General features: G+C 38.5%; 1 protein-coding gene across 4 annotated transcripts; it reads right to left on the bottom strand.

The window, feature by feature from the left end:
* Positions 1-335: 335 nt before the first annotated feature.
* On the bottom strand, positions 336-24,754 carry LOC131106384 (dual specificity calcium/calmodulin-dependent 3',5'-cyclic nucleotide phosphodiesterase 1B-like). Of its 4 annotated transcripts, none has more exons than XM_058055376.1 (14): positions 24,669-24,754; positions 14,651-14,764; positions 13,480-13,662; positions 13,066-13,132; positions 12,868-12,984; positions 11,409-11,549; positions 11,219-11,319; positions 9,115-9,240; positions 7,805-7,906; positions 7,610-7,730; positions 6,527-6,608; positions 6,352-6,456; positions 4,962-5,098; positions 336-824 (listed from the first exon to the last, which is right to left on the bottom strand). In XM_058055376.1, exons 1-14 carry the CDS (start codon positions 24,746-24,748, stop codon positions 810-812), a joined length of 1,491 nt encoding a protein of 496 aa, XP_057911359.1. In that variant the 5' UTR covers positions 24,749-24,754; the 3' UTR covers positions 336-809. The 4 variants fall into 4 exon arrangements, with proteins under 4 accessions (XP_057911359.1, XP_057911355.1, XP_057911360.1 ...); XM_058055372.1 differs by having other exon boundaries at positions 340-824; positions 6,339-6,456; XM_058055377.1 differs by lacking the exon at positions 24,669-24,754 and adding an exon at positions 16,495-16,619 and having other exon boundaries at positions 342-824; positions 6,339-6,456.
* Positions 24,755-26,103: the final 1,349 nt, after the last annotated feature.

Here is a 26,103-nt window from a genome sequence, read left to right as displayed (position 1 = left end):
TTTCGTATTGGAGCTGTTTTTGTAGTGTTTTTGTATCCTTGTTAAAACCTATATTGCTGCAGTAGTTCTGTAGCAGTCCTCCTCTTTCAAACTGAAGATTAATTTACAATATTCCATTGTTTAGCCACTTAACTTCTACAGTCCAGAAGTCCAACTTTTTGTTTTGTTTGTGAAAAACTTGCAAACAAACAATCAAGACTCAGAAGGCAATGGTTGGTGCAGCCAGACTAGACACTCAACTCCCCACAATGTCATTCTTTTTTTTCTGATTTTGTGTTGATTATTTAGTTCAGCCCGTGGCATCCTACTATGTTGGAGCATTTGTTTGCTCAATTGTTGGTTTCTTGTTGCTACACATCGGGTCTCATCTCTCGTATCCTGGGGTCGCATCTCAACGCCGCTATGCCAAGACGTGACAGAAGCCTGGGCATGAAGCATGCTCAAGACCATCTGGGACAGTTCTGATCCTATCTCGTGGAAAACGTTCCTGAGGGGCATATGATATGTTTTCAACCACAAAATGAACTTCTCACAAGAGTTTGTCTGGTAAATTAATTTAATAACACGGTCTAGTCTGCATAACATGGCCAGCATGTACACATTGTAATTAGTTTATCCTACGACACTAAAATGAGACATAAGGACAGTATAACAGCAATGTGACTTTGTTACAGACAGTGACTCTTATGTTAATAGATACGTCATTAAGAACATTAGAAAAAGAAGTGCTCTCTAGTGTTGGGTGTCTTTCCTGGTGTCCTGCTTGGATTTGATCATGGGCTCCTCTTGCGCCTTTCTCTGCTCTTTTGTCACTTCAGAGAATCCTGCAGGATATTAAAAAAAATATTGAAAAAATATAATTTTCACTGCTCATTCACAGGGTAATTACACTTTTAGGGTGGGTAGCATATCCATTTTTGCCAATACGGAAAATGTTATGATAACCACAAGGAGTGTCATAAGACCTTGACAGATTAAAATTCAATATTCATTCATTTTCTACCGCTTATCCTCTGGGGACTGGGGCTGGAGTCCCTGGACTGGTCGCCAGCCAATCACAGGGCACATATAGACAAACAACCATTCACACTCACATTCATACCTATGGACAATTTGGAGTCACCAATTAACCTAGCATGTTTTTGGAATGTGGGAGGAAACCGGAGTACCCGGAGAAAACCCACGCATGCACGGGGAGAACATGCAAACTCCACACAGAGATGGCCGAGTGTGGAATTGAACCCTGGTCTCCTGGCTGTGAGGTCTGCGCGCTAACCACTCGTCCACCGTGCCGCCCTATTTTTAATATACATAGTAATAATAATGAGTAATAGTAATCAAGAATAGTTATATTTATATTACACTAATATGTTTTTCGAGGACGAAATTCACAATATAAGTCATTGTTTTGACAAACAAAAAGTTCTAATTATCTGAATTATTTTAATATTACAAGAAAAAAACAACAATAGTAAATTGTGTTATGAGTACCCGGAGAAAACCCATGCATGCACGGGGAGAGCATGCAAACTCCACACAGAGAGTGGAATTGAACCCCGGTCTCCTCGCTGTTGTAGCTCTGCGCGCTAACAACTCATCCGCCGTGTAGCCCACAATATTTCTTATTCAGATTAAAAAAAAAAGTTTGTGGAAACTCAGCCTGGACAGATTATAAATTAATTAATTAATAACTTAATAAATTAATAATAATTAATATTAAAATGAACTTGATACTGTATATATGCCCTGCGATTTGCTGGTGACCAGGCTAGTGTGTAGCCTGCGTCTCACTCAAAGTCAGCTGGGATAGGCTCCAGCATACCCCTGTGACCCTCATAAGGATTAAGCGGCATAGAAAAAAGATTAATTAATGAACTATGAATTCATGCATGTCTGTTTTCTTTATCTCTCACCTCCAAAATAGGAAGAAGAGCGTTCACTCTATGCTTTGGCACCTTGGCACATTTGTGCCATAAAACAACGGCATGAACGAAGTGAGCCCTTCTTTCAGTCAGAAGTGTATTTATTGCAATTATATAATTTATAAGGCACTTGTGTCACATTAATTCTACTTTTTATTCTGTTGTCGCTGCCCTCTACTGTTTCCTTGTTGTATTGGAACCTTCACCTGTTCCCAGTCAGGACCGAAGCCACGAGACACACCTGGGGCCACTTCCTAGTTACCACAGCTCTTAGAGTCAGCACACGCAACATTCCTTTCTGTGCTTGTTTTCATCCTACTCTTGTGCATTGCTACTTTTTTGCTATAATCAGAATCAGAAACTTTATTGTTATTGTATGGAGTACATCGAAAAGTATGTGCAACAGCTCTCACATGAAGTTATTTATTTTGTTTTGAGGACCAGGTTATTGTTGCAGCACCATGACGAAAGTGGTTCCACCTCATTCCTGTGTGCAATCTCATGTCATCCTTATAGGTTATCACATGGTTTGTCTGCGCGTGCCAGTATCACTTGGGGGCATGATACCGGGCCTGATACCAGACAAACCATGTGATGATCTTATTATCACATACTATTTAATCATGAGCTTTTATTATCACGTACTTTCGTTTTTACATCATGTAACGTGCCAGAAAGTTGAATTTTGATTTGACGGAATCAGGCTCGTATTCATCCCCATTTTCTTTTCTGATTGATAAAATAAACATAGACACGTATTTGTCTAACTCAGGCGGGGGAATACTTTCTACCAGTCTTTCTTTCTTTCTCTTTCGTTCTTGCAGTTGCAGTCGCCCTTGGTTTTCCGACTTTTGTATTTGCATTTTTAGTTTTTTCAATCATTTCAAGCGTGTCCTCCTCATTAATGGTGATAAAACGTTCCATTTCTAATATTCTGTTTGCTATTTTCCCTATTTGTCTTTCGCCGGGAGTGTCAACCGCTGACATGTTGACAGAGCACAGACGGCAGCAAAACAAACGCTCGTGCGCTGTTCTCTGATTGGTTGTTTCACGGGCACGATACCAGAGCAGCACGCTCTGAGTGGACAGCTACGGGGGCTGATACTGGACATGATTAAACTCTATATTTTATCAGTATCACTGCCCTGGGCTTTGACACAGTATCATTTCGGCCTTTTCCTGTATCATTCATGGGCGGTTTCTAGGGTACAGGGCCAATTAATACTGTAGTATGTGATAATATAATGAGATCAACCACTGCTGTATCATCTGCATTCTTGAACAGCAAAGGACTTAGCACACCTCCCTGAGGGGAGACGGTTTGTGGCTGAGTGCTGAAAAGAGGTGTGGCCCCACTTTCACTCTCTGTGTGCGATGACTGAAGAAGTCCTTGATCCAAAGGCAGGCTTAATATGGCAGTGAAAGGTTGTTAAGTTTTGTTACCAGCCTGTTCGGGATGCAATGAACAGAAGCCTGGCATAGTACCTGTACCTACGTTCAAGGTGGGTAAGGGGCATGTGAAGGTGAAGGACTGTGGTTATGGATTAACCTGTCAGGTTTGCCCCGGCAGGACTCTGCAGGTCTGCGTCACCAGACCTGAAGGTTGTGTTCCTGTCCCTCAGCAGGGTTCTGTCCTCTCTTGTCATCCGGAATGTTTGGCTTGTATATGACACCATAACTCTCCTTTTGGGTCCCCTTTTTGGTCTGGTGGCTTCGCTCAGTCCAGGTGTAGCAGCTTTAGTTATTTTTGTTACTTCTCGCCTTTTGACTTTCATGTGTCAAGTGGACAATTGATGTTGATCAAATAAAGTTTTGTGAGTGTTCTGCATCCCTCCTCCAGCCTTCAAACCAAGCTTGGGGGTATACTGCGAAGCCAGTTTAGTGTGTTAGTGAGGTGTGTTGAGTGTAAAGCCAGGCATGATACAAGGAAGATGTTAAAAAGAAAAAAGTGGCAACACAACAACAATTTAGTATTTCTTGGGGGTAACAAATATTGGTTGCAAAAATAAAAAATCCATAGTACAAAAGATATTTTTGATATTATTTATAGTAATAATAATGAGTAATAGTAATCAAGAATAGTTATATTTATATTATACTAATATGTTTTTTGAAGCCGAAATTCACAATATAAGTCATTGTTTTGACAAACAAAAAGTCTTAATTATTTTATTTTAATTATTTAAATATTAAAAGAAAAAAACAACAATAGTAAATTGTGTTATGAGAATATAGTCACATTTTCGGGAGAAATACGTTTTAATATTAAAAAGCAAACATTTGGCAAATTATAAGAATAAAGTATTTTTGGAGGGCGTTTGGGGATGTTATGTTATGCTATGCTATGCTATGCTATGCTATGTTATGTTATGTTATGTTATGTTATGTTATGCTATGCTATGCTATGCTATGCTATGCTATGTTATGTTATGTTATGTTATGTTATGTTATGTTATGTTATGTTATGTTATGTTATGTTATGTTATGCTGTGCTATGCTATGCTATGCTATGCTATGCTATGCTATGCTATGCTATGCTATGCTATGCTATAATGTTAAAAGAGTAAAGTTACTTTTCTGCCGTTTTGTAAAGTTGTGGTAATACAAGAATCAAGTAAACTTGTGACTTAAAACAGGACCTAAAACAGGCTATGCTATGCTATGCTATGCTATGCTATGCTATGCTATGCTATGCTATGCTATGCTATGCTATGCTATGCTATGCTATGCTATGTTATGTTATGTTATGTTATGTTATGCTGTGCTATACTATGCTATGCTATGCTATGCTATAATGTTAAAAGAATAAAGTTACTTTTCTGCCATTTTGTAAAGTTGTGGTAATACAAGAATAAAGAAATAAACTTGTGACTTAAAACAGGACCTAAAACAGGTTGTATGGTGGAATAAAGTAATTAGCTTCACATTATTTGAGAAGGGAACATTGGTGGCTTCACTGCATTTTTCTATTTTGCATTTCGATTCGGTGACAGCCTCTGTAAAGGTCATAGAAATAACAAACAATAAGATGGGACTGACCGTTAGACCCATTGTCTTTCCATTTGAGCTTGTTGTCATCGGTGTGTCGCGTCCACGTGGAACGGAAGCTGACCAGCTCGGCTGTGATGTGGGCCAGACTCCACTGCAGCCCCCTGGAGCTCTCCTTCCACAGATTACTATGGGCACACGTAGTACAGCATCACCATGTTATTTCTGGACGTTGTAACCAGGCAACCATCAGAGAAAGTCCTTCTCGTCAACTTCAATATGGCAAAGTGTGACTTAACATCTCAGTCTCTTCATTGTTTCAAAGAAAAGAGATATGAGTGGTTCAATATGAAGATGATGACTTCTTGGAAGGTGGATCTTTTTCATCTGAATTCATGCTAATGTAGACAGCTTCTGACTCCTCATCTGTTGGAACCATATACTGTCATCATGGATCATGCGGCCAGATGAAATCTCGCCATACTTAATTAACACGTTACTACGGCAGCCAGTAAGGCACATGTAAGGCATCTGGAATCAAGAGGCCAAACAGCTGACCCTTGATGACTCCCATCCAAGCTTTTTTTTTTTTTTATTTACAAACTCGACATAAGCAGCTATGAGTTCAAAGGAGGTAGCGAATAACAGCAACATCCCGAAAAGGGCGAAGTCCACTATTGAATACAAGAAAGAAGTTATGGTAATATTCCAAGATGGCATCCATGTTACTGATCTGCTGATCGATGCATTAGAAACCTTCATTAACCATAAGTAACACCCTGAAAAAAATGTAACAACAATTTAAGTGAGCTAATGTTGCAAAAGAAGTACATAACAAAACAGAAACCACAGACCAAATTTTAGGAAAATTCTATTGAAGAAAAATGTATGGGAATGAAGTCTAAATATTATGGGAATAAAATTACAATATTACACTAAGCTTTACAAGAATAAGTTGGAAAATTTAAAAAAACAGCAAAAATGAAAAAAAAACAGCTGTAATTTACAAGAATACCGTCAAAATATTAAGACACTTAAAAAAAATAAAATAATAATTCAAACTTTACTAAAAAATATAATTTATATAAACTATATAAACTATTTCCATTCTATTCCCTTATTCAAATATACTTTAAAATACATTCCAAAACATGAAGAAAAATTAACTTTCATGTTGTCATGATGGGGTGTTGCATACAGATTAATTTTTTTGAGGGAACAAAGGAAATATTGCATCTTGGAATAAGGCAGGAAAAGTAGGAAAAGTGACAAATACTTCCTGGATGCACAATATATATTATTTATATATATATATATAATTTTTATTTAATTGTTTATTTAGGAACTAATAAATTATTGGAGAATTATCTGCTATCAGTTTGCAGTTTTTTTGTTGTGTGTGTGTGTGTGTGTGTGTGTGTGTTCGACCTGTGTCTATTACAGGGGTCCAGTGGACCAGGGTTCTCCTCCACCAAAGGAACCACTATCTTCTCAGCCATGTCGGTCAATAAAGAGAAGGTCGGGTATACGATGAAGTCTATGAAACCTGCAGGAAGAAAACTGATCTTAATGTGCAACAAATGCAATGAATTAAAAAAATAAATTGTACAACGTACCGATCTGAGATTCGGCCACCAGGGTGCTTTTTCGATCACAGAGAGGAGAGAAGGGTAGGCCCAGTTCTGCCTCTCTATCACCCTCCCCGTGGGAGAAAGAAGAGATATCTTAAAAGCCATCCCATTCAGGGTGCTTCAAAGTAATTACCTCACAGGTAGAAAGGAATAAGTGGGTTTTAACTGGAACATAAAAACTCCTAAGAGGCTTGTTTTGTTTGTGAAGACAAAAAGCTAAGCTGCCAAAGAACACAAGACCTCCTACTTAAAGTACTCACTCACAGGAAAAGAATGGCATTTTAAGAGGAATAGAGGAATTATTAATAACTAGTTCCAATATTATTTGAAAAAAGTTGAAATATTCCAAGAATATTTTTTCTTGTATTTTCATTCATTCATTCATTCATTTTCTACCGCTTTTCCTCACAAGGGTCGTGGGGGGTGCTGGAGCTTATCCCAGCTGTCTTCGGGCGAGAAGCGGGGTACACCTCGGACTGGTCGCCAGCCAATCACAGGACACATATAGACAAACAACCATTCACACTCACATTCATACCTATGGACAATTTGGAGTCGCCAATTAACCTAGCATGTTTTTGGAATGTGGGAGGAAACCGGAGTACCCGGAGAAAACCCACGCATGCACGGGGAGAACATGCAAACTCCACACAGAGATGGCCGAGGGTGGAATTGGACCCGTGTCTCCTAGCTGTGAGGTCTGTGCGCTAACCACTCCTCCACCGTGCAGCCCTTTTTTGTATTTTATCAAATAAAATACATAATAATAATAGTACAAAATTTAAAAAGAGATTTTTAAAGAAAAGACATCTCCCTCCAGAGGCATCAAACTAACAGTTTAATGTTGCCCCCCTGTGTCCTGCCCCCCCCTCCTGCCCAGTGACAACTGTGACTGGCTGTCGCCTCTCCAATTCTTCCTCTACTCAAGAGAGCTTGCAGTGTAAATGATAAATGGAACATCAGACTTTGGGGTGTGTTTGATACGCTCCATCCATCTGGACAGCTTCCCTTTTGATGGATGTGACCCATTCACAACGCACTTAAAGCTTTCTGGCTCCTGGTTCCTACCTGTCTAAAAAACTCCTCCATCAGGGCTTTGGTCCATCGGGAGTGCAGCGTCCAAGGTTTAGATGGATGGCTGATGTCAGCTGTGTGAAGTAACAGAGACAGTGCTTTGGACTTCTCAATTCTGTTGGAATAAAATCAAAATCAAAACATTTTATGCGTATGAAATAGAGAAGTAGAAGCTTGAAGATGAATTACCGTTCCTGTTGTTGTAGGCAGGATTTCATCGCTTTGACTTGGAGGAGGTGAGATGACATGTCTGTGGACAACACCATCTCGATGACAAGTGAGCGTAACTCCCTATACACAATCACACATGCACAATGATTACTATTTATAGTAACAGAGTAGAGCAAAACAAATGAACTTTACAAAGCTAATGCTGAGTGAGGCAAGTGAGGCCTGCAGTTCTTTGATGTTGTTGTGGGGTCTTTTGTGACCTCCTGGATGAGTTGTCGCTGTGCTCTGTGTGGGGTAAATTTTGGTTCCTGGGAAGGTTCACCACTGTTCCATGTGTTCGCCATTTGTGGATAATAGCTCTCACTGTGGATTGTTGGAGTCCTAAAGCTTTATAAATGGCTTTATAACCTTTTCTGCTTGAACTCAGGTGTGATACACCACAGTTATGTTTTAACGGGGGGACAATTACATATTTCATACCACTATAAATTATGTTTTTGTTTAAAAGAGCATACTTTCATTCTCATAATATTACAATTTCTTTCTTAAAAAATAGCCCTTTATTCTTGTTGTATGATATTATACTAACATAGTAATATATAACTTTAATTGTAGTATGATCATATTATAATAATGTAATATCAGACTGCCAAAAATCAGTATGCGGATCAAAAAGATCCGCTGTGGCAACTCTGTAATCAGGAAAAGTGAAAAGAAACAAACAAAACAAAAATAAAGTTATATTTCATTATACTACATATTACATCATAATAATATATTACAAGAAAAAAAGTTATATTTGTGTTCTATATTAGGAAATAATCCGTACTATTACAAGAATAAAAGCAGATTGTGCAGATTGAAGAAAAACATCATACATATTCAACAGAAATGTAAACTCGGGATGAGCGAGTACACCGCTATCTGTATCTGTATCTGTTCAACCATCTAAATTATCTGTACCTGTATCCGTATTTGGAGTGGGCAGGGTACAAATGGGAAATGGTCGGGGCTTAAAGCAGTACATTGTTGTAAGTCTGAAATTGACATGGATTGATCAGAAGTCGCTATATGTATTGTTTATTATGCAACTTTTTTACAGCGTGTGTGATCCTTGTGATTTTATTTTATTTTATTTTATTTTATTTTATTTTATTTTATTTTATTTTATTTTATTTTATTTTATTTTATTTTATTTTATTTTATTTTATTTTATTTTATTTTATTTTATTTTATTTTATTTTATTTTATTTTATTTTATTTTTAAAACACCCGTGCAACAAAAAAACTGTCTCCTACAGTGTGTATGTTAAAATGTAACATCTTACATCCATTCCTCTCGAGTCAAATGAATGAAGATGTTCATTTGCTCATCCTGCAGGAGTCGGAACGCTGCGCTCAGGTGATGACTTTCCTGGACCGCCCTGTCATTGTAGATCAGAGCAAACTCGGACCTGACGGAGTGAAGAAGAAGATGAAAGTTGCAGGTAGAAGTTGCAGAGTCGGACTCTAAACTGGTGGAATATTTACCAAGCATTGTAGACAAACAAGGCATAATATCTGTAACACAATAGGCTATAGATATTCCAAATGTGTGTAATCCAAGTATTTGTCTAAACCAGGGGTCAGCAACCCACGGCTCTAGAGCCGCATGTGGCTCTTCAGCCTCTTTGTTGTGGCTCCCTTCGCAATGCAATGCTCAAGTGTTAAGTATTTAACACCCGAATCTGGAAAATACGTATCTTTGGAGCGAGTTTTGAAAAAATTCTGACTTTCTGTGACACTCTATACTTGATCTCTGAACAAGAACTCTGCTTTTTCTCCTCTGAACTACTTTGATACCCCAAAATTCCCTCCAAATCTGGCAGTCTGTCAAAATCTTTGGAGACTCGCAATTCGCTGCACATTAGTTCATTACCCTATGAGTTGGCATCCATCACACATGCACACTGCACTTCTATTTATTGTATTCTGCTGTTAAAACTTGTTAAAATAAAAAAAAAGATTAAAACTTTCTAAATTTTATAAGATATTTTTATTGAGATAGATTTTTAAGATGTTCTTAAATTATGTTTTGCAGCTCCAGTCTATTTTTCTTTAGTGAGGGAGGGGGTAAAATGGCTCTTTTGATAGTAAAGGTTGACCCCTGGTCTAAACGTAATCTCAGCTTCTTATAGTCTTGGGCTTAACCTGGTCTCAATTCCCCAAATTGTCAGTCCTGAGTTGGTCTCAATTTCTTAAAAGTCTTCAATTGTTCTCAACTCCTCCACTTTTGATTGGTCTCACCTCAGGATGAACGAGTACACCAATAACCTGTATCTCTGTATAATAATCTGTATATCACGCATCTAAATTATGTTTATCTGTTTCAGAATGGGTTAGCGCGCAGACCTCACAGCTAGGAGACCAGGGTTCAATTCCCCCCTCCGCCATCTCTGTGTGGAGTTTGCATGTTCTCCCCGTGTATGCGTGGGTTTTCTCCGGGTACTCCGGTTTCCTCCCACATTCCAAAAACATGCTAGGTTGATTGGCGACTCCAAATTGTCCATAGGTATGAATGTGAGTGTGAATGGTTGTTTGTCTATTTGTGCCCTGTGATTGGCTGGCCACCAGAATGGGCGGGATATAAAACGGAAGTAGGCATGGTTTGCCAGGAAATTTTCGGACATAACCGGTAAAGTGGGTGTGGTTTAACCAGAAATGGCTGTTGCTTAAAATCGGTATACTATATGATAGTTTGAAATTAACATGGATTAATGAAAAGTTGCTATAGTTATTGTTTATTATTCAGCTATATGTGTACAGCATATGTGTGTGATCTCTAAAACTTCTTAGTTTTTAGTACCAACTCTTCTACAACTTTGTTTTATTTTTCTTTCTTGAATGTGCCGTTCACAGACCCATAAAAATGGGTCCACGGGTCACACTGTGGACATCCCTGGTTGACAAATTTCACAGGGAGGCGTGTTAACAAATTAGTATGTCTATGCTGTGTTCCCGCTACAAGCCAAGGTAGGCTTCCACCGTGGTGCACACACACACCAGTTGTGCCTGTTGTGAGGATTCTACAGTTTGCATGACGAGAAAAACACTACATTGCTTTATTTATTTATTTAAAATCCTTCAAAGTCTTAGTCTTCACCTGGTCTTGACCTTGTTCTGACTCCCTAACGACTAAATGTCTCGGTCTTGGCTTGATGTCAACTTCAAGTCAAATGCAGTCAAGTTAGACAAACACAGTGTTTTCATTTTGGACAGTGATCCTTGTACTGTGTTCCAAAGTAAAGCACACAATGCTACTGTGAGCCAAGAGCCTCCTACAGTGTGTGGATGGATTAATGGCATCTAAAAACTACAGCTACAGCACTAAAGGACCTATTCATGTACATTATATATAAATAGCTGCTTCATTGAGCGGAAAAAGCATCTTACTTTGTGTGGATGTGAAAGTTGTTTGTGGTCCCTGTGTGCTCGTAGTCGTGGATCGTTGCAGCAAAAAGTGCAGCCATGACCTCCAACTCTGTCAGCCAATGCTTGGTAGACACAGCAAACACAACACATATCAGTCTAGGATTATTTTGGATCATTTACCATGAAATTGTTACGATTGGGTCTACTGTACCACAAGTCCAGAGCGCAGCAGTAGGCAGTGCAGCGTCTGGGTGACATCGGCGGCGTGTACATGGTTGTGGTAAGGGTTGTTGTGTTTGCAGTATCCTCTCTCCACGGCCGACAGGAACTGTGTCAGACTGGAGATGGGGATCTATACCAAATCAATCATGTCAGCTCTTTGTGGACTACTTCAAATCTCAAGTCTTAACTTCGTGTCAAAGTCTTGTTCTTCGTTCATCAAAGTCTAAAGTCTGTCAAATATTTGTATCTTAAACTGCCCTGAACTCCTTCAAAGTCTTGGACTTGACTTGGTTTCCACTCCTCTAAGTCTTAGTCGAAACTACTCACATTTTTTCCTCCAATACAAGTTTTAAAGTTGACTTGAATTCCTCAAAGAGAATAAACACATTTCATCAAATCTTGCTATTCAACTCCTCATCAGCCATGTTTACATGAGTTTTTCTCATTCTGAATGGAATCTTTCCTAATGACCTTTCCGAAAGCAATGGTATACATGGAAAGGAATATTCCAATCTCTTGTCCACATGCGCCGCTACAATCAACCAGAATAGTCAATGGGGCATGCGCAGTAAAACGTAAACATCAACAACACGTGATACCGACTTCCTCGACTTTTTCTTTCACTTGTTGGAATAACTCCGTATTGCCAGTTTTTCGTTCATCCAGTCTTGAAATTTAGTTTGAATCAAAAACAAACTTTCCACAGCAGTCCAGTGCCGATTGCTCGCCTCCATTTTTTTTAATCGTTTAAACGTCTTGAGCTGCGTGTTACGTCATATCTCAGCATTCGCTGAAAGAACGCACCCGGGAACAGGAAAAGATAAAGTTCAATCTTGCTAATATTTTATAATTAAGCTCGGCACATGTTTTATATAGATATGTATTTTCTTTTTTAATAAAACTGGACTTGTGAATGGCGTATAGAAGGGTTTAGATTCTGTTCCACAGATGGCGGTAATGCACACGAAAGCTGCTTGCCAACCGCCAATAAACAACAGAAGAAGAAAAACACGACAAAGAAGAACGCAGTCTGACAACTTTCCGTTTGAGTGGGTACAAGATACCTCAATCGGATTGGGGATCCTGTGAATCCGATTATATATTCATTTGGAATGGCATTTTTCTTTCGGAATGAGGTGTATGCAAAGGTTACATTCTTTCCGTTTGAGCAAATAACCCGAATGGAATTGGAATATTTGGGTCCATGTATACATACGTAGCTACTGTCTTCTCACGCCTTCAAATTGTATTTTGAACTTCACAAATTCCAGGATGAAAGTTGTGGTCTTAACTTGGTCTCAAACTCCTCAAAGTCATTGTTTTAACTTGGCCTGGACTGCTTCAAATTCTTAGTTTTAATTGGTTCCTGACCCGAATCCTCACAGTCTTGGCCTAGACAAAGTTTCAAAAACTCTTCCGAAGGATTGCACGACGTGAAGGTTTCAGACCTTGAAGCGGCTGTTGAGCTCATATCTGGTGATGAGCTCAAAGAAGAGCGTTTGCAGGGCATGATCAGAGCTGGCTGCATTCAGGGCAAACACATCAAAACTCCATCGGTCAACATCCTTTGGAGATGGAGAAGGAAAGACGACGTCATTATGCACAATTCTTGCTCAAACACAAAGTGAGATCCATTGTTGGCTTACCCTTAGACAGTTTACGACGGCTGCAGGTTGGTTGGGCATTGCGGCCGTGTAGGCCCTCTTGAACATTCTGGATGATGTAATGTAGTGTTTATGTTAAGTTCACCTACAGTTCACATGCTGAGACTGTGCAGCGTGCTCATCTCAGGAGGTGTTTATATAAATCCTCGAAGTCCCCATACACATTGGGAAGGATGTTTTCATGAGAAAAGGGGGCCGATGTTTAACTGTCCACTGCTGACTATGTCCTCTGCAGTTGTGTCTCATCTCAACGTGGAATGCTACACATTTACAATCTTCATAGCATTGCTAACTACTGCTTAGTCTATTCTGTTTTACAACCGTACACCGACGCCGTGATTAGCTGGAATAAAAATAATAAATCACGACTTACAAACGAAAGAAATTGTGTCATACCTCTCCACAAATATCCCAGCCTGCACAGCGTGCACAATGCTGCGGAACTTGGGCTTCTCATCCGTACGCCGTCCGGGACGTCGTACCCTCTGAGTAAACGTCGATGCCAGCCAATCGGTGACCTCTGCAGGCACACCGTCAGACTGAAGCTGCTGGAGGTCGTCTTCAGACTCTAAGCACTGCCTAGCACACAGACACACACATACAAAAGATTTTTAATAATAATAATAATAATAATACATTTTATTTCAAACCGCCTTTCAGGACACCCAAGGTCGCTGTACAGAAGATAAAAAAACACCAATATAAAATACAAAAAGAAACTTCGGACTGTCCAGTCTCTACTACTGGATCGGATTCGGGTACCAACACATGAGGCAATATGTTAAATGCGGACATTTTAGATACATTTACATTTACTATCAACTCCTACACAGTTTATCAACTCCTGTAAAGTTGGGCTCCAGATAGCAGCACAAACCAGAAATCCTTTTCAGCACATGGGAGTGGGGATAAATTAAAACAGACTGTTTTTTGCGGGAAGCATGAAATCCAAGGAAATACAGCTGAATAGGTGCAGATTCTGGAAGAACTAGAAAGCGTTGTATGCTGGTTATCGTGTGTAGCTGCTCCACAACTCAATACAAAGGGCCGAAAAATGAGCATAATAGGTCCCCATCAATTAAATGAATAATCATACATTCATATCAATATTCATAAACTATAAAAAAAATATATATATTATGCATTCCATCCATCCATCCACTTTCTATGCCACTTTTCCACACTAGGGCCGTGGGGGTGTACTGAAGGCCATTGCCGGTTCAACTACACACACTTACGGTTTATGAACCGCCCACTCCAAGTACAGCTACGGATACAGATAATTAATATGATATACAATATGCATTATGTATTTCTATTACATATTGTTAATTCGAATTAATATAATAATAATAATAATAATGTCCATCCATCCATTCAACCATTTTCTATGACGCTTATCCTCACTCGGGTCACATATGCTGGAGCCTATCCCAGCTGTCATGGGGGGAGAGGCGGGGAATAATACAAAACAGAATAATAATGTCAATAATAATAATAATATCAATATAGATGTTAATGAAAACAATAGAAATACTTCCAATAAATAATAGTTATGCCATCGTACCTTGTTCCATCGAGATAAACAGCCTCCAGTAACGACGCTGTAACATCCAGATTCCTTCTGATTTCCTCAAAGTCGACGTCTTTCTCTTCCAGCTGCTTCAAGATGTTCCTCAGCCTGAAAAACATTGAAAATTATTAATTTGTGATCAAACACAAACAAAATGGGTGGAATAATTCTCCTTATATTTAATGGTCTGTGCACATCTAATGTAGCACATTGAGATCATATATAATGATGCTGTATGGGATATGATTTACCATGAGGATGATGATTGACTACAAGTGTGTGTACTTTATATGTCATTGATTTGCCAGTTTACACTGAAGTCATGGCAGATAGCCTATTCAGATCTGAGTCGGGCCACATGGGAGCCAACAATGTGTCATTGTGTCACTTAAACCATGTAGAGCAGGGGTCTCAAACACGCGGCCCGCGGGCCAAATGTGGCCTGCAGGACACTAGTTTGAGGCCCCCGCCTTGATATGAAAGTTTAATGTTTAGTGCGGCCCGCGCAAGTTTGATATGGATGCTGTATGGTATCATGTACCCAGAAAAAATTATTACGTTTGATTAATGTTCATGTTAAAGGTTAAATAACTGTTAATAGTTATCCTCCCTATCCGTGTGGAAGTGGTAAGTTTTTGGCTATTTAAGTTTAAAGGAAATAACTCGAAGGCTACCGTTTAGGTCGCTTGCTCTCTAGTTTGCGAGTTAGCATGTGTCTCAAGACCCTGCAGTTGCACAATATGTTGTAAATAAAAAGAGTATAAATGTGATTATAGTCGTGTTTTGTCATGTCTACAGGGCTCTAATAATGCTTTGTTAATTTTAATCAGAAAAAAAAATTGTCTACCCACCAACTATATGTGGTTTCTTAAGTTTGTATTATTTGCCGTTTTATAATTTTTTTTATTGATTGATTTTCTTTATTCTTGATTTGTTTATTTGTTTTTCATCTTATTTTGTGTAGAAAAATAAAAATTAAGATATTTGAGAACTGTGGAATGTTTTATCAGAGCTTTTCTTGTAGAAAATCGGAACCAAAGCAAAGTTTATTCATTTTTCTATTTTTAATAAATGCTTTTTTTTTTTTTTTTGGAAAACCTGACGAGGCCCAGTCACACCCAGACCCTAGCTCCAGTGGCCCCCAAGTAAATAGAGTTTGAGACCCTTGATGTAGAGTAAATCCAGCCTTAATGGTACCTGGTCATTCAATAGCAAGGAAAACACGGAAAGGAAAAAATGCGCAAAGTGAAATCACTTGTGAGCAAATTGATTTCCAGGGCAAATGAGGTCCTCGCCAATGTTGATTTGGAAGATATTTTCATCCTAAAAAAAAATGCCTGTGGCAAAAGGGGCATCATGGCTGCCAATCTTTCCATGACAGCACAACTTCCCATGGTTTGGCTCTTATGTAAGGCACACTTGCTGTCAATTTTCAAAGTCGACCTCCTTCTCTCCTGATCTGAGAATTGATGTTGCTGCTCGGACTGCCCAAATATGGGCATCATCAATCACAACTAATTGCAAGCACACGCCACATAAGGAACATTCATCTCATGGATATACATCTCCAAAAAGCTTCAGCAGGTTGTTGGATTCTCCATGAGAAACCTCATCCTCTGTTTACACAAGTGGATTTATCCTCTCATTCCATTTGTAAAGCAGTTGACTTGCCAGTTGCGATACTGGTGTTGAAGTGTTGCCAAGCCGCGCCATTGCCAGGGATGCGGTCCATCGCTTGCAGCTTTTTTTTTTTTCTTTAGCGTTTATCACGGCTGCTGCTGCCTTTTAGAAAGCTGTCAAGCCATAAAAATAGCAAGCGTCTGAATGTCACCACTCACTTTGACTGTGCAGATAACTCTTCTTTTGGCGGCAGGAGAGACTTCTGACAGCGCTTTTCCAGGAAATGACTCGTCAAGAGCACTTGTGGACTTTTGTTTATAGACGTCAATGACGAATCTTCCTTCTGGCAAAGACGCTGTTGTAAGTACACAATGGAGTGTCGCTATGTCTTACTACATGCATACAAGTCTTAGCATCTGACCTATTTCCTGTACTTCCATTTAAGAGGCCAGGAACTATATTTGGTCATGTAAAACATGATTTCAGTCAGTCCAGCCCAGATAATCATGAAAAACACAAATATTGTAGCACAAAATTGAGAACATAAGTGGTGTGAAAATGTTTCAGCCCCCTTTCCTTCCCACACTTAAATAAGATCATTGGACAAATTTAAATATTAGTCAATGACAACACACCTCAACAAAAAAATTCTTTTTAAAAAAATTCAACTCATTGTTATCAAACTTATTATTACTTATTATTAAGGAAGAAAACAAGTCTAAACCTACATGGCCCTGTGTGGAAAAAATGAATTGTCCCCTAAACCCAATAACTGGCGGGGCTGCCCTCAGCATCAACAACTGCAATCAAGCATTTGTAATAACTTGCAATGAGTCTCTTACAGCGATGTGAAGGAATTTTTGCCAACTCATCTTTGCAGAATTGTTGTAATTCAGTGTCAATGTGACAAAGTGTCAATTGACTTCAGCAGAGGCCGAGCATCTATAAAAAATATAGACGCAATTATTAAAAACTGATAAGAACATTTTCACTCAAATTAAGGTGACATTCGGTGTCATCAGGATTTCTTTTTGTTGTTGAATTAATCTTTTATATAAAATATTAAAATATATTTATCAAAGTGTTTTTTGGCATTGTGTACTTTAACACATTCTAATGTTTTTGAAGGATGATTTTGTTATTTCTAGCTAATACTTGACATCAAATAAAAATCAATTTTAATTCCAGATATTGTATTAATATTTCTTACCTTGGTAATTATTAGTGGTATTATTATTAGTAGTATAGTATAGTATATTATTGATAACTCATACAATATATGTGTCAATGTGAAGACTTAGTGATGAAAAATATTTATCAGTAAAGGATAAAGACTAAAAATCTTGGTCTTTTTTTAACATTGGTACATATATGCTTTACATTTTATTTGTATTATTATGTATTTATACGTAATTGTTACAGACCTAGGGAGAATTAGGGTGAATGAACAGATCCATGATACAGCCATTTTTTGTTTTTTTTAAATATTATTTTCTATATGTCTACTCATCATTTTTATTCTTATTAATATTGTATTAATGTAATATTTAATTAATATAATAATATAATATTTTTATTTGTGCTGCACTGTAAAGATGGCTTAAAAAAGTAATTTCAATGAAATATCTATCTAAAAAAATAATGAAATCATTTTTATTTTTATCAAGCTGCTGCGCCTCCCTCTAAGCTCTCTGGCCCCAGTCTTTATCAAAAGTAACATCGCTTAACAAAGTTTATTCCATCCATTTGTGACTTTCTTGCATGACTTCAAGCTGTACCCATTCAACAAATAAATATTCATATTTAACCCAAAAAGTGGTCAGCTTTTGTCTTCTGTGTGTTTATTTGTTTGGGTCTGCCACGGCAAAAGTAAGGCCACGTACACCACGATCAAAGTTTGGACTTTGACCAGCTGATGCAAACACATCAAACCAAAAGCAGCACCACCAGAAGAAGCACGAGTAAGCTAGTCAAGTGTTCCTGTAAGAACTTGGACTGGCAAGTGTTGCTGCTAAGTATAGGCAGAGTGGTCAACACATGACATGCCATCAAACCCTGCTTGAGGTTTGCAGGTTTGCTCAAAGTGTGTTCAGTAGAATCCAAACCACAAGTTCTCCTAAATTCAAAAGAGATTCATGACAAAGTCCTGGTGTGATGTCTACACGCTGTTGTCCTCCAGATGCACAGCACCAAAGCTCTTACCTGTTGATGGGCATTTGGAGACGTTTTTTACGGATTCGCAGCAGTTCAGCCATCCTGCATTCAAGCTGTGCCCTGATGGACCCCAGAGTTTCCCCCCAAAAGGCAAAAACTGTACTAAAAAACAAGGAATATTCTAGAGCACAAAAAAGCACAGAGGCAAACGTGTGTGTCCTGAGAGAGAACTTGTGTTTCAACTCATCCCACCCACTTTTGGGGGGACCTACTCTACTTCATTCTGATTGGCCTGGATCGTGTCACACTGTGTGAGTGCATGTGTGTGTGTAAATGTATGTGCTTTGAGCATCTTTGTCAGAGTGTGTGTGTGTGTGTGTGTGTGTGTGTGTGTGTGTGTGTGTGTGTGTGTGTGTGTGTGTGTGTGTGTGTGTGTGTGTGTGTGCAAAAGTGTGAGTGAGTTGACCTCACTGATGAAGTGTTGACTGCGAGCCTTTCAAGCAGTGTGTACTTAAATCCCAAATGAGAATTTTTCCAGCGCAGCCACAAATCAGGGCCACAGAGACAGCCTTTCACTGAAACCCACCAGAGTCACCCCCACTCGTAAACAAAGCTTGTCCTCCAACGGCACCCACAACAGCGCCATAGAGGCAGAATCTTAAGAGGGTGGGGTCATTGGGGAGGGGTTATGTAATCCTTTTTAAAGTACAGCTCAAATAAAGTTGGTTTACAAGTATTTTTCTTTATTTTTTTAGATTTTTATTATTATTGAAATGTAATATCACCTTTCCAGCTAGATACTCATTCATCAAATAAAAGTCCACTGTAGCTGAAATGAGCTAAAATATGTGTATTATATATGTATTATATGTAATATAATGAGAATTATGTATATATATATATATATATATATATATATATATATATATATATATATATATATAATTCTCATTATATTACATCTGGACTAAAAAATTGTCGCAAATCGCAAACTTGGCATTTTTGGCCAAAAGAATAATTTAAAAAAAAAACTGGAGCCTATCCTATCCCAGCTGTCTTCGGGCGAGAGGCGAAGGTACACCCTGGACTGGTCGCCAGCCAATCACAGGGCACATATAGACAAACAACCATTCACACTCACATTCATACCTATGGACAATTTGGAGTCGCCAATTAACCTAGCATGTTTTTGGAATGTGGGAGGAAACCGGAGTACCCGGAGAAAACCCACGCATGCACGGGGAGAACATGCAAACTCCACACAGAGATGGCCGAGGGTGGGATTGAATTCGGATCTCCTAGCTATAAGGTCTGTGCACTAACCACTCGTCCATCGTGCAGCCCATAGTCGTATTATTGAATTCATTACATTATTTTTTATAATAATGTAATTATATTAACAAATTATAATTATATTAATATATTTTAATATATTATTTGAATGTTAATATATTATATTATTAAAAAAAAGACGTGTGGCTGAAAAGACAACCAATTACTTTCAGTAAGAAAAGGTAGTAAGGTGGAACTTAAAGAGAAACACAAATCATCGCAGAGCGGTGAGTTCATGAAATGCTTGATCATTTATGAGTGAAACATTTGTATAAAGGTGCGACATTGCCAAATGACTGGCAGACATTCATTTCTAAGTGAGTAATTCAAGTTCAGTCAAGAGCAGACAGCCATTTTTAGACGATGAGGAAAGAAAGTGTTTCATTTCAGCAAATCGATAAGATCAGCTAAGGTTGTTAAAGTCCTCCCTTTCTGTCTCTTGTTTTTTTTTGTTTGTTTTTTTTTACAGTTCTATATTTTCTATCCATGTCTTGTCTTTTAAGGAGTTAGTGGAGTGCTGAAGTGCAATGTGACCGGGGGAAAGCCCCCTTGCTTAAGTCCATCACCTCCCCCTCTGTGCTGGTACCACTTTGGCTCACTGGGTCAGTCTGACTCTCATGCTCCCATGCTCTTTGACATTCTACAATATATCGCTAAAATGAACAGAAGTCACATCAAGGCTGGTTTTGTTTTCTCAAAAAGCAACCGGTGATGTCCAAGAAGGAAGAATAAAGACACTCAGAAGAAAGTTTTACAAGAGATGTCCTCTGACAGGTTTTGTCAAAGTAAAGATGAAACTATAATGGAGTCATCTGAGTACATTCTTATTCAGGCTACCCACTTTTGATGTTCTACTTTGCATATTTATTTCCCTCCTTGGTATGTCATCTCACAAGGGCATCTTGGTCAAGTTAAAACCAACCCAGGAGTTCAAACTAGATGGCAAACTCCAAGAAGCATGAGTGTGTATTGCCGTAAGAGCAGCTTTATCTGAACTGCATCTTTCATCTATCCTGCCAAATTCCTAACTGTGATCTATAAAATGTAATCTTAATCCAGTGATCAGGAGCATAAATTTAACTCTGTAACCATAACCCCTAACAGTAATCGTTATCCTTAAACTGAAACATAATCACCAAATCAACCAAATTTTAACCCTAACCCCTACATCTCAACACTCTAACTCCCTTCCCCAAAGCAGACCATTACCTCACCTTGATGTAACCCTGACCACCTAATCCACTTAATTCAAATGAGACATATTATGTTTCACTTTTCTGACCTATAAATTGTTAGAATGTTGTATTCTTGTGTAAAACGATGCCAGAGTTTCAGAAAATTAGGTTTTGAAAGAAGTTTGGGATGACTCTGAATCCTCGGTTTCAGAGAGTTTTTTCTAACACTGGTTGTTTGTGACATCACAGTGAGTCGAGCTTCCATATATGTGTTCCAGACAAGATACGCTTGAGGACTGCTCTTTCAGGAAATCTTTCTACTTGGCAAGCTCAGGCAGAAGTGGTTGAAGTTGGTGATTCCCAGCAAGGGAAAAATATTTTCATCTGTCAACGGTATTCCACACGGGAATGCTTTTGTGGAATGAGAAATATCTGCCAAACTGTTGCAAAAGCCAAAGGGGCATTAATGTCGGGCACACTATGCCTGCAGTCAGTAACCTATGTGACCACTCTTTGAGTTCATACACGGTAAATTAGGGGTCTCCAACTTGTAGCTCATGAGCGAAGAGTAGATCCGAACAACTTGTCAAGTAGCTAGCAAAGGCTTTATTCATTTATTATCAACTCCTATACCCACACAATTACAAAGTGGAGTTTGGCAGTAGTTGGGAAGTACTTGGGTGTGTGACCAATCACAGCAGAGTCGGGCCGTGGGTGGTATAAATGTTGGAATTTGAAATTCATTTCGGAAATCCAAGGAAATACCTCTGGAATAGGTGCCAATTCTGGAAGATCTATAAATTTGTCTGAGCGGGTTATTGTGTGTAGCTGCTCTATAGGAGTCCACAACTCCTGAAAAATGAGCATAAAGGGTCCCCTTTAACAATAACACCTAACTCTGAATCCTCTTACACTAACCTAAACATTCAACAACACTAACCATATTATACTCTTTCCTCTAACTTTACCGCAATCCATTTTTACCTAACCTATACTCTAACCTAAACATTCACCCTAACCATATCATACCCTAATCTTGCCAAAACCCTAAACCCAAACCGTACACTAAGTTTACTGTAACCCTAATCACCAGATCCACTTAAATTGACACTAACCTCTAACTCTAACCTAAACATTCTCCTAAACTATGTCATACCTTCACCTTACCATAGTCCTAACCCTAAATCTAATCTGAATCTGTAATCCTAAACCCAATCACTAACCTTAGCCAATTAATCCAAAACCTTTGACCCTCCAATCCAAATTTCCTTAGACCTAGTAGAAACGTTATTTTACCTTTATTGTAGCTTAACTTTTGACACAAACCTTACCATTTCTCGAACCACCCCCACACTAAATTTAACCCCCAATCCTAACCCTCGACCCTGACCAAACCTTAACCCCAAATCTGTAAGCACAACTTTAATACTTTAGCCATTTTAATCCTAAACCTTTGACTCTCTAATCCAAATTTCCTTAGACCTACTAGAAACGTTATTCTAAGTTTATTGTAACCTTAACCTTTGACACAAACTCTAACTTTACCATTTCTCGAACAACCCCACACTAAATTTAACCCCCAATCCTAACCCTAGACCCTGACCAAACCTTAACCCCAAAATCTGTAAGCACAACTTTAATACTCCAACATTAACCCTAACCCAACCCTAACAACTGCATAAGATTTTATTACTCTCCTCCCGACTGACTCCAACTGGCTTCTTGTCAAGTCTTATTGGTCCCTAATGGATGTGACGTGTGTTTGTCCACCCCCCCACCCCACCCCAAATCCTTTCTGAAGATTACCTGCCCTTTTCCATACAGCTGCTGTTGGCCCTCTCCCTGATGGAGTCGTCAAACAAACCAGTGTTTGAAACAAGCCATCTGGCCATCAGGGTACCGTCCTAATCCCCCTAAAAATGCTCTTATGTTACAGATCGTAAATAAATTAGCTCCAGTCTTTATTGGCTTGCTACTTGGTCCAATATTTCAACCCTGAACCAAGTTTGGATTTAAGAACTGTCTGGTTTTTGTGTAGTCCTGTTTAGAGATGACTGGACAAACAAACCTTTCTGACAGCGGGTTAATTCCTAAAATGCCACAGAAGGTTGCTCCTTTTTATATAGATTTTTTGTTTTATCTCTTAGTGTACTTGTCGTACTACTTATCTTTTAGTCTCCCCCGTGAGGATGATGAGGATGATGGATGCTCACCCTCTAATCTCAGAGGGAGAAATTTGATTCTTCAGCGCCATAAATCTCTTCGAAATGTTACAAGCCTCCACATGGGAACTGAACTTCCAAGAGGCCGAGGGTGCTGAGGGGGCATGAAGGGTGGTCTTTTTTGTTTTTACAATTCTGGAATCCAAAATAGCTTTCACCCAGTGGTTTTTAGCAATGCTCAAAGTGTCCGGTTCGTGTACAGAAAATATCAATTGATAAAACGGCAAACCCATAGGGAGCTTCACGGGTCTGGAGAAGAAAAAATGGTCGTAGTTATGGATGTCGCAGTACGTCGTAATCACACTTTGGCACATACCTTAGTTTTAAGGTCATGGTTTGGTTCATTTTCAGGACTGTAAGGGAACAAAGAGGCAAAAAAATATGGTAACATTACCATTTTTATTCCTTGTACAAGTTTATGCTAGGATAATGTGAGTTTTTACCTGGTAAAACTACAACATCATTGTGGTAATGTTATGATGTTTTCCAGTAATATTACTACTTTTTTTCCCCTGAACAATAATGATTTTTTGTAGTGTAATATGACTTCGATCTGGTAATATTACTACTATTTTCTTGCACTATTCCGACTTTATCCTTGATTCACTTAGTTCTGCAATATTACCGCTTTTTCCCTCTTTGTTTTGTCTGGCAAAATTAGGGCACTTTCCTTGTAATATTCATTCATTCATCCATTTTCTACCATAAAATAAAATAAGATAAAATAAAATAAAATTCGGAAAGCAGGAAGTGAACAAATGTAACAGTTACTGAAGTACCAGATGGAGGGGTAGGATTTAATCAGCTTTGTTTCTTCCTGCTCCTTTTGGACATGTGGAACTGTGAACTGATTATGGGATGCACTCAATTGTAATCTGATGTATGTCCAAATTAAATAAAACCATTACCATTACCATATCCTGATAAGAGCCTATCCCAGCTGTATTCGGGCGAGAGGCGAGGTACACCCTGGACTGGTCGCCAGCCAATCACAGGGCACATATAGACAAACAACCATTCACACTCACATTCATACATATGGACAATTTGGAGTCACCAATTAACCTAGCATGTTTTTGGAATGTGGGAGGAAACCGGAGTACCCGGAGAAAACCCAAGCTTGCACGGGGAGAACATGCAAACTCCACACAGAGAGGGGGTAATCGAACCTGCGTCTCCTGGCCGTGTGGCCTGCGCGCTAACTACCACTACTCAGTGGAAATTTTCTTAAAATTTTGATCAGGAGTTTATTGTAATTGGGTTATATAGTTAGCACCTTAGCATGACCATATAGCCTTTACCTCATATGAGAAAGCTATTACCTTAGTTAGCATAAGTTTACTACAAATGAACAATATGTTACCAGTATTATAGAAATAGAGTGGATAGACATCATTAATGCAATAAACAATGCAGCTTCTTTGTTGCACTACAGGAACTAGGTCATGATACTCAGCACTGATCAACTTGCTGCGTTACAAAAATGATGTAGGTGGTTTTCTACGTTACCGGTGCGGTGTGCTCCTCCACGTCGCAACAATCAAGTGTCTATCCAGCGGTTCCCTGTGAAGCTTGTCAGCGTGTGTCATGACCTCTGTCCCTCAATGCACGCGTGTGTGTGTGTTAGAAAGCAAATAAACACAAGCCTTATAGCGTTACCATAAATCCAGGATGTGGGTATAGGTGCATTGACCTGCTTTGTTAGCCTGTGCTGTTGCTTTGTGTTTACTCTAAAACATAGTCTGTGCCTTTTCCTCTGTGTATGCATGCAGTGTGTGTGTGTGCATGCGTGTGTATGTACTCCTCAAAGGTCCACAACTAGTCAGCAGGAGAGGCTTGGCGTCACCAACACAATCAGCAGAGAGTCTTTATATCGGGACCAGAGTTTCCACCATTACATGGGCAGAGTGTCTTGGGACAGGAACCACAAAGGAGATGCAATAATAGTCCGCTTCCATGCAAGATGCAATTATAACCCCCACCAGGCTACTCTGTCAATTGTATTGTAGGCATTAATAACATTTTTAAAAGTTAGGTAAACATATTTGACAGCACAGTATCAAATTTGGTAGGTTTCAAATGTACGCACTATTGTATATTTATCAAAATCAAAATTCAAAATTGAGGATGATACACTAAAAATAGTATGGTTTTAATTTACAAAATTAATTTTAAAAAAAAGTACAGTGATTTTATTATCCCCAAAATCTTTTCTTTACCTACTTATTATTGTGCATTTCTGTCATCAAAATTACTGTAAAAATATTTCATTTAATTATCAAAATAAATACAAATAACTTTTGATAGAATTTTACTAAATTACTGAATTCAATAGTATTTTACTGTTGGTACGGAAGACTGAGAAATGAAAAATAGGCTAAACAAAAGTTCTGCGGTCTCAAATAATAAAACTAAAAAATTAACAACAAAAAAATCCAAGTATTTTGATGACGTTCCTTTAACATTAAATTTTCTTTTTTATAATACAATAAAAAAATACAACATAAAAGTAAAAGTAATAAAAACATTTTAATTAATTGTTTTTAATCATAAAGCCTTTGAAAACAGTCCCTTTAAATCTAAGATATTTGAGAAGGAGTTGAAAAATTCCCCAATTTGTTTCGCAGCTTGTCATGTCATTGAGGGGCGATGGTGGGTCCCGTTGTATATATAATAAAGTTATCATGGTTTCTTTTGTATAAGGTGTGCCAAAACCCTTTCATAATACAACAGTGATGTAACAGTGATGTGCAGTAAGGGTATGCCTGTGAGGCACAGCCTCACCAGTCATGATGGAAAAAACTAATAATGATAACATAAAACAGGCATATGTCAAAAACAGGATGGGTTTAATTCCAGTAAGTATTGCAGATGTTCCTGTCTTTTACATTAGCATTGTGTTTTCCTGTAACAGAGCACTCTTTGAAATATTGGTGGTATATTT

Source organism: Doryrhamphus excisus, chromosome 18 (assembly GCF_030265055.1).
Source record: "Doryrhamphus excisus isolate RoL2022-K1 chromosome 18, RoL_Dexc_1.0, whole genome shotgun sequence".
In the NCBI taxonomy this organism is placed as follows: domain Eukaryota; kingdom Metazoa; phylum Chordata; class Actinopteri; order Syngnathiformes; family Syngnathidae; genus Doryrhamphus; species Doryrhamphus excisus.
Note: the sequence above shows the minus strand (reverse complement) of the source record. Positions and strands in the feature narration are given on the sequence as shown.

Excerpts from the sequence above, each read along its gene's own strand:
- LOC131106384 (XM_058055372.1), bottom strand. The coding sequence starts at position 24,748 with ATGACACACGCTGACAAGCTTCACAGGGAACCGCTGGATAGACACTTG. Across the intron at positions 12,985-13,065 it reads CCGTCGTAAACTGTCTAAGG|GATGTTGACCGATGGAGTTT; the intron begins GTAAGCCAACAA and ends CCATCTCCAAAG. Across the intron at positions 6,609-7,609 it reads TGGAGGAGTTTTTTAGACAG|GGTGATAGAGAGGCAGAACT; the intron begins GTAGGAACCAGG and ends TCCCACGGGGAG.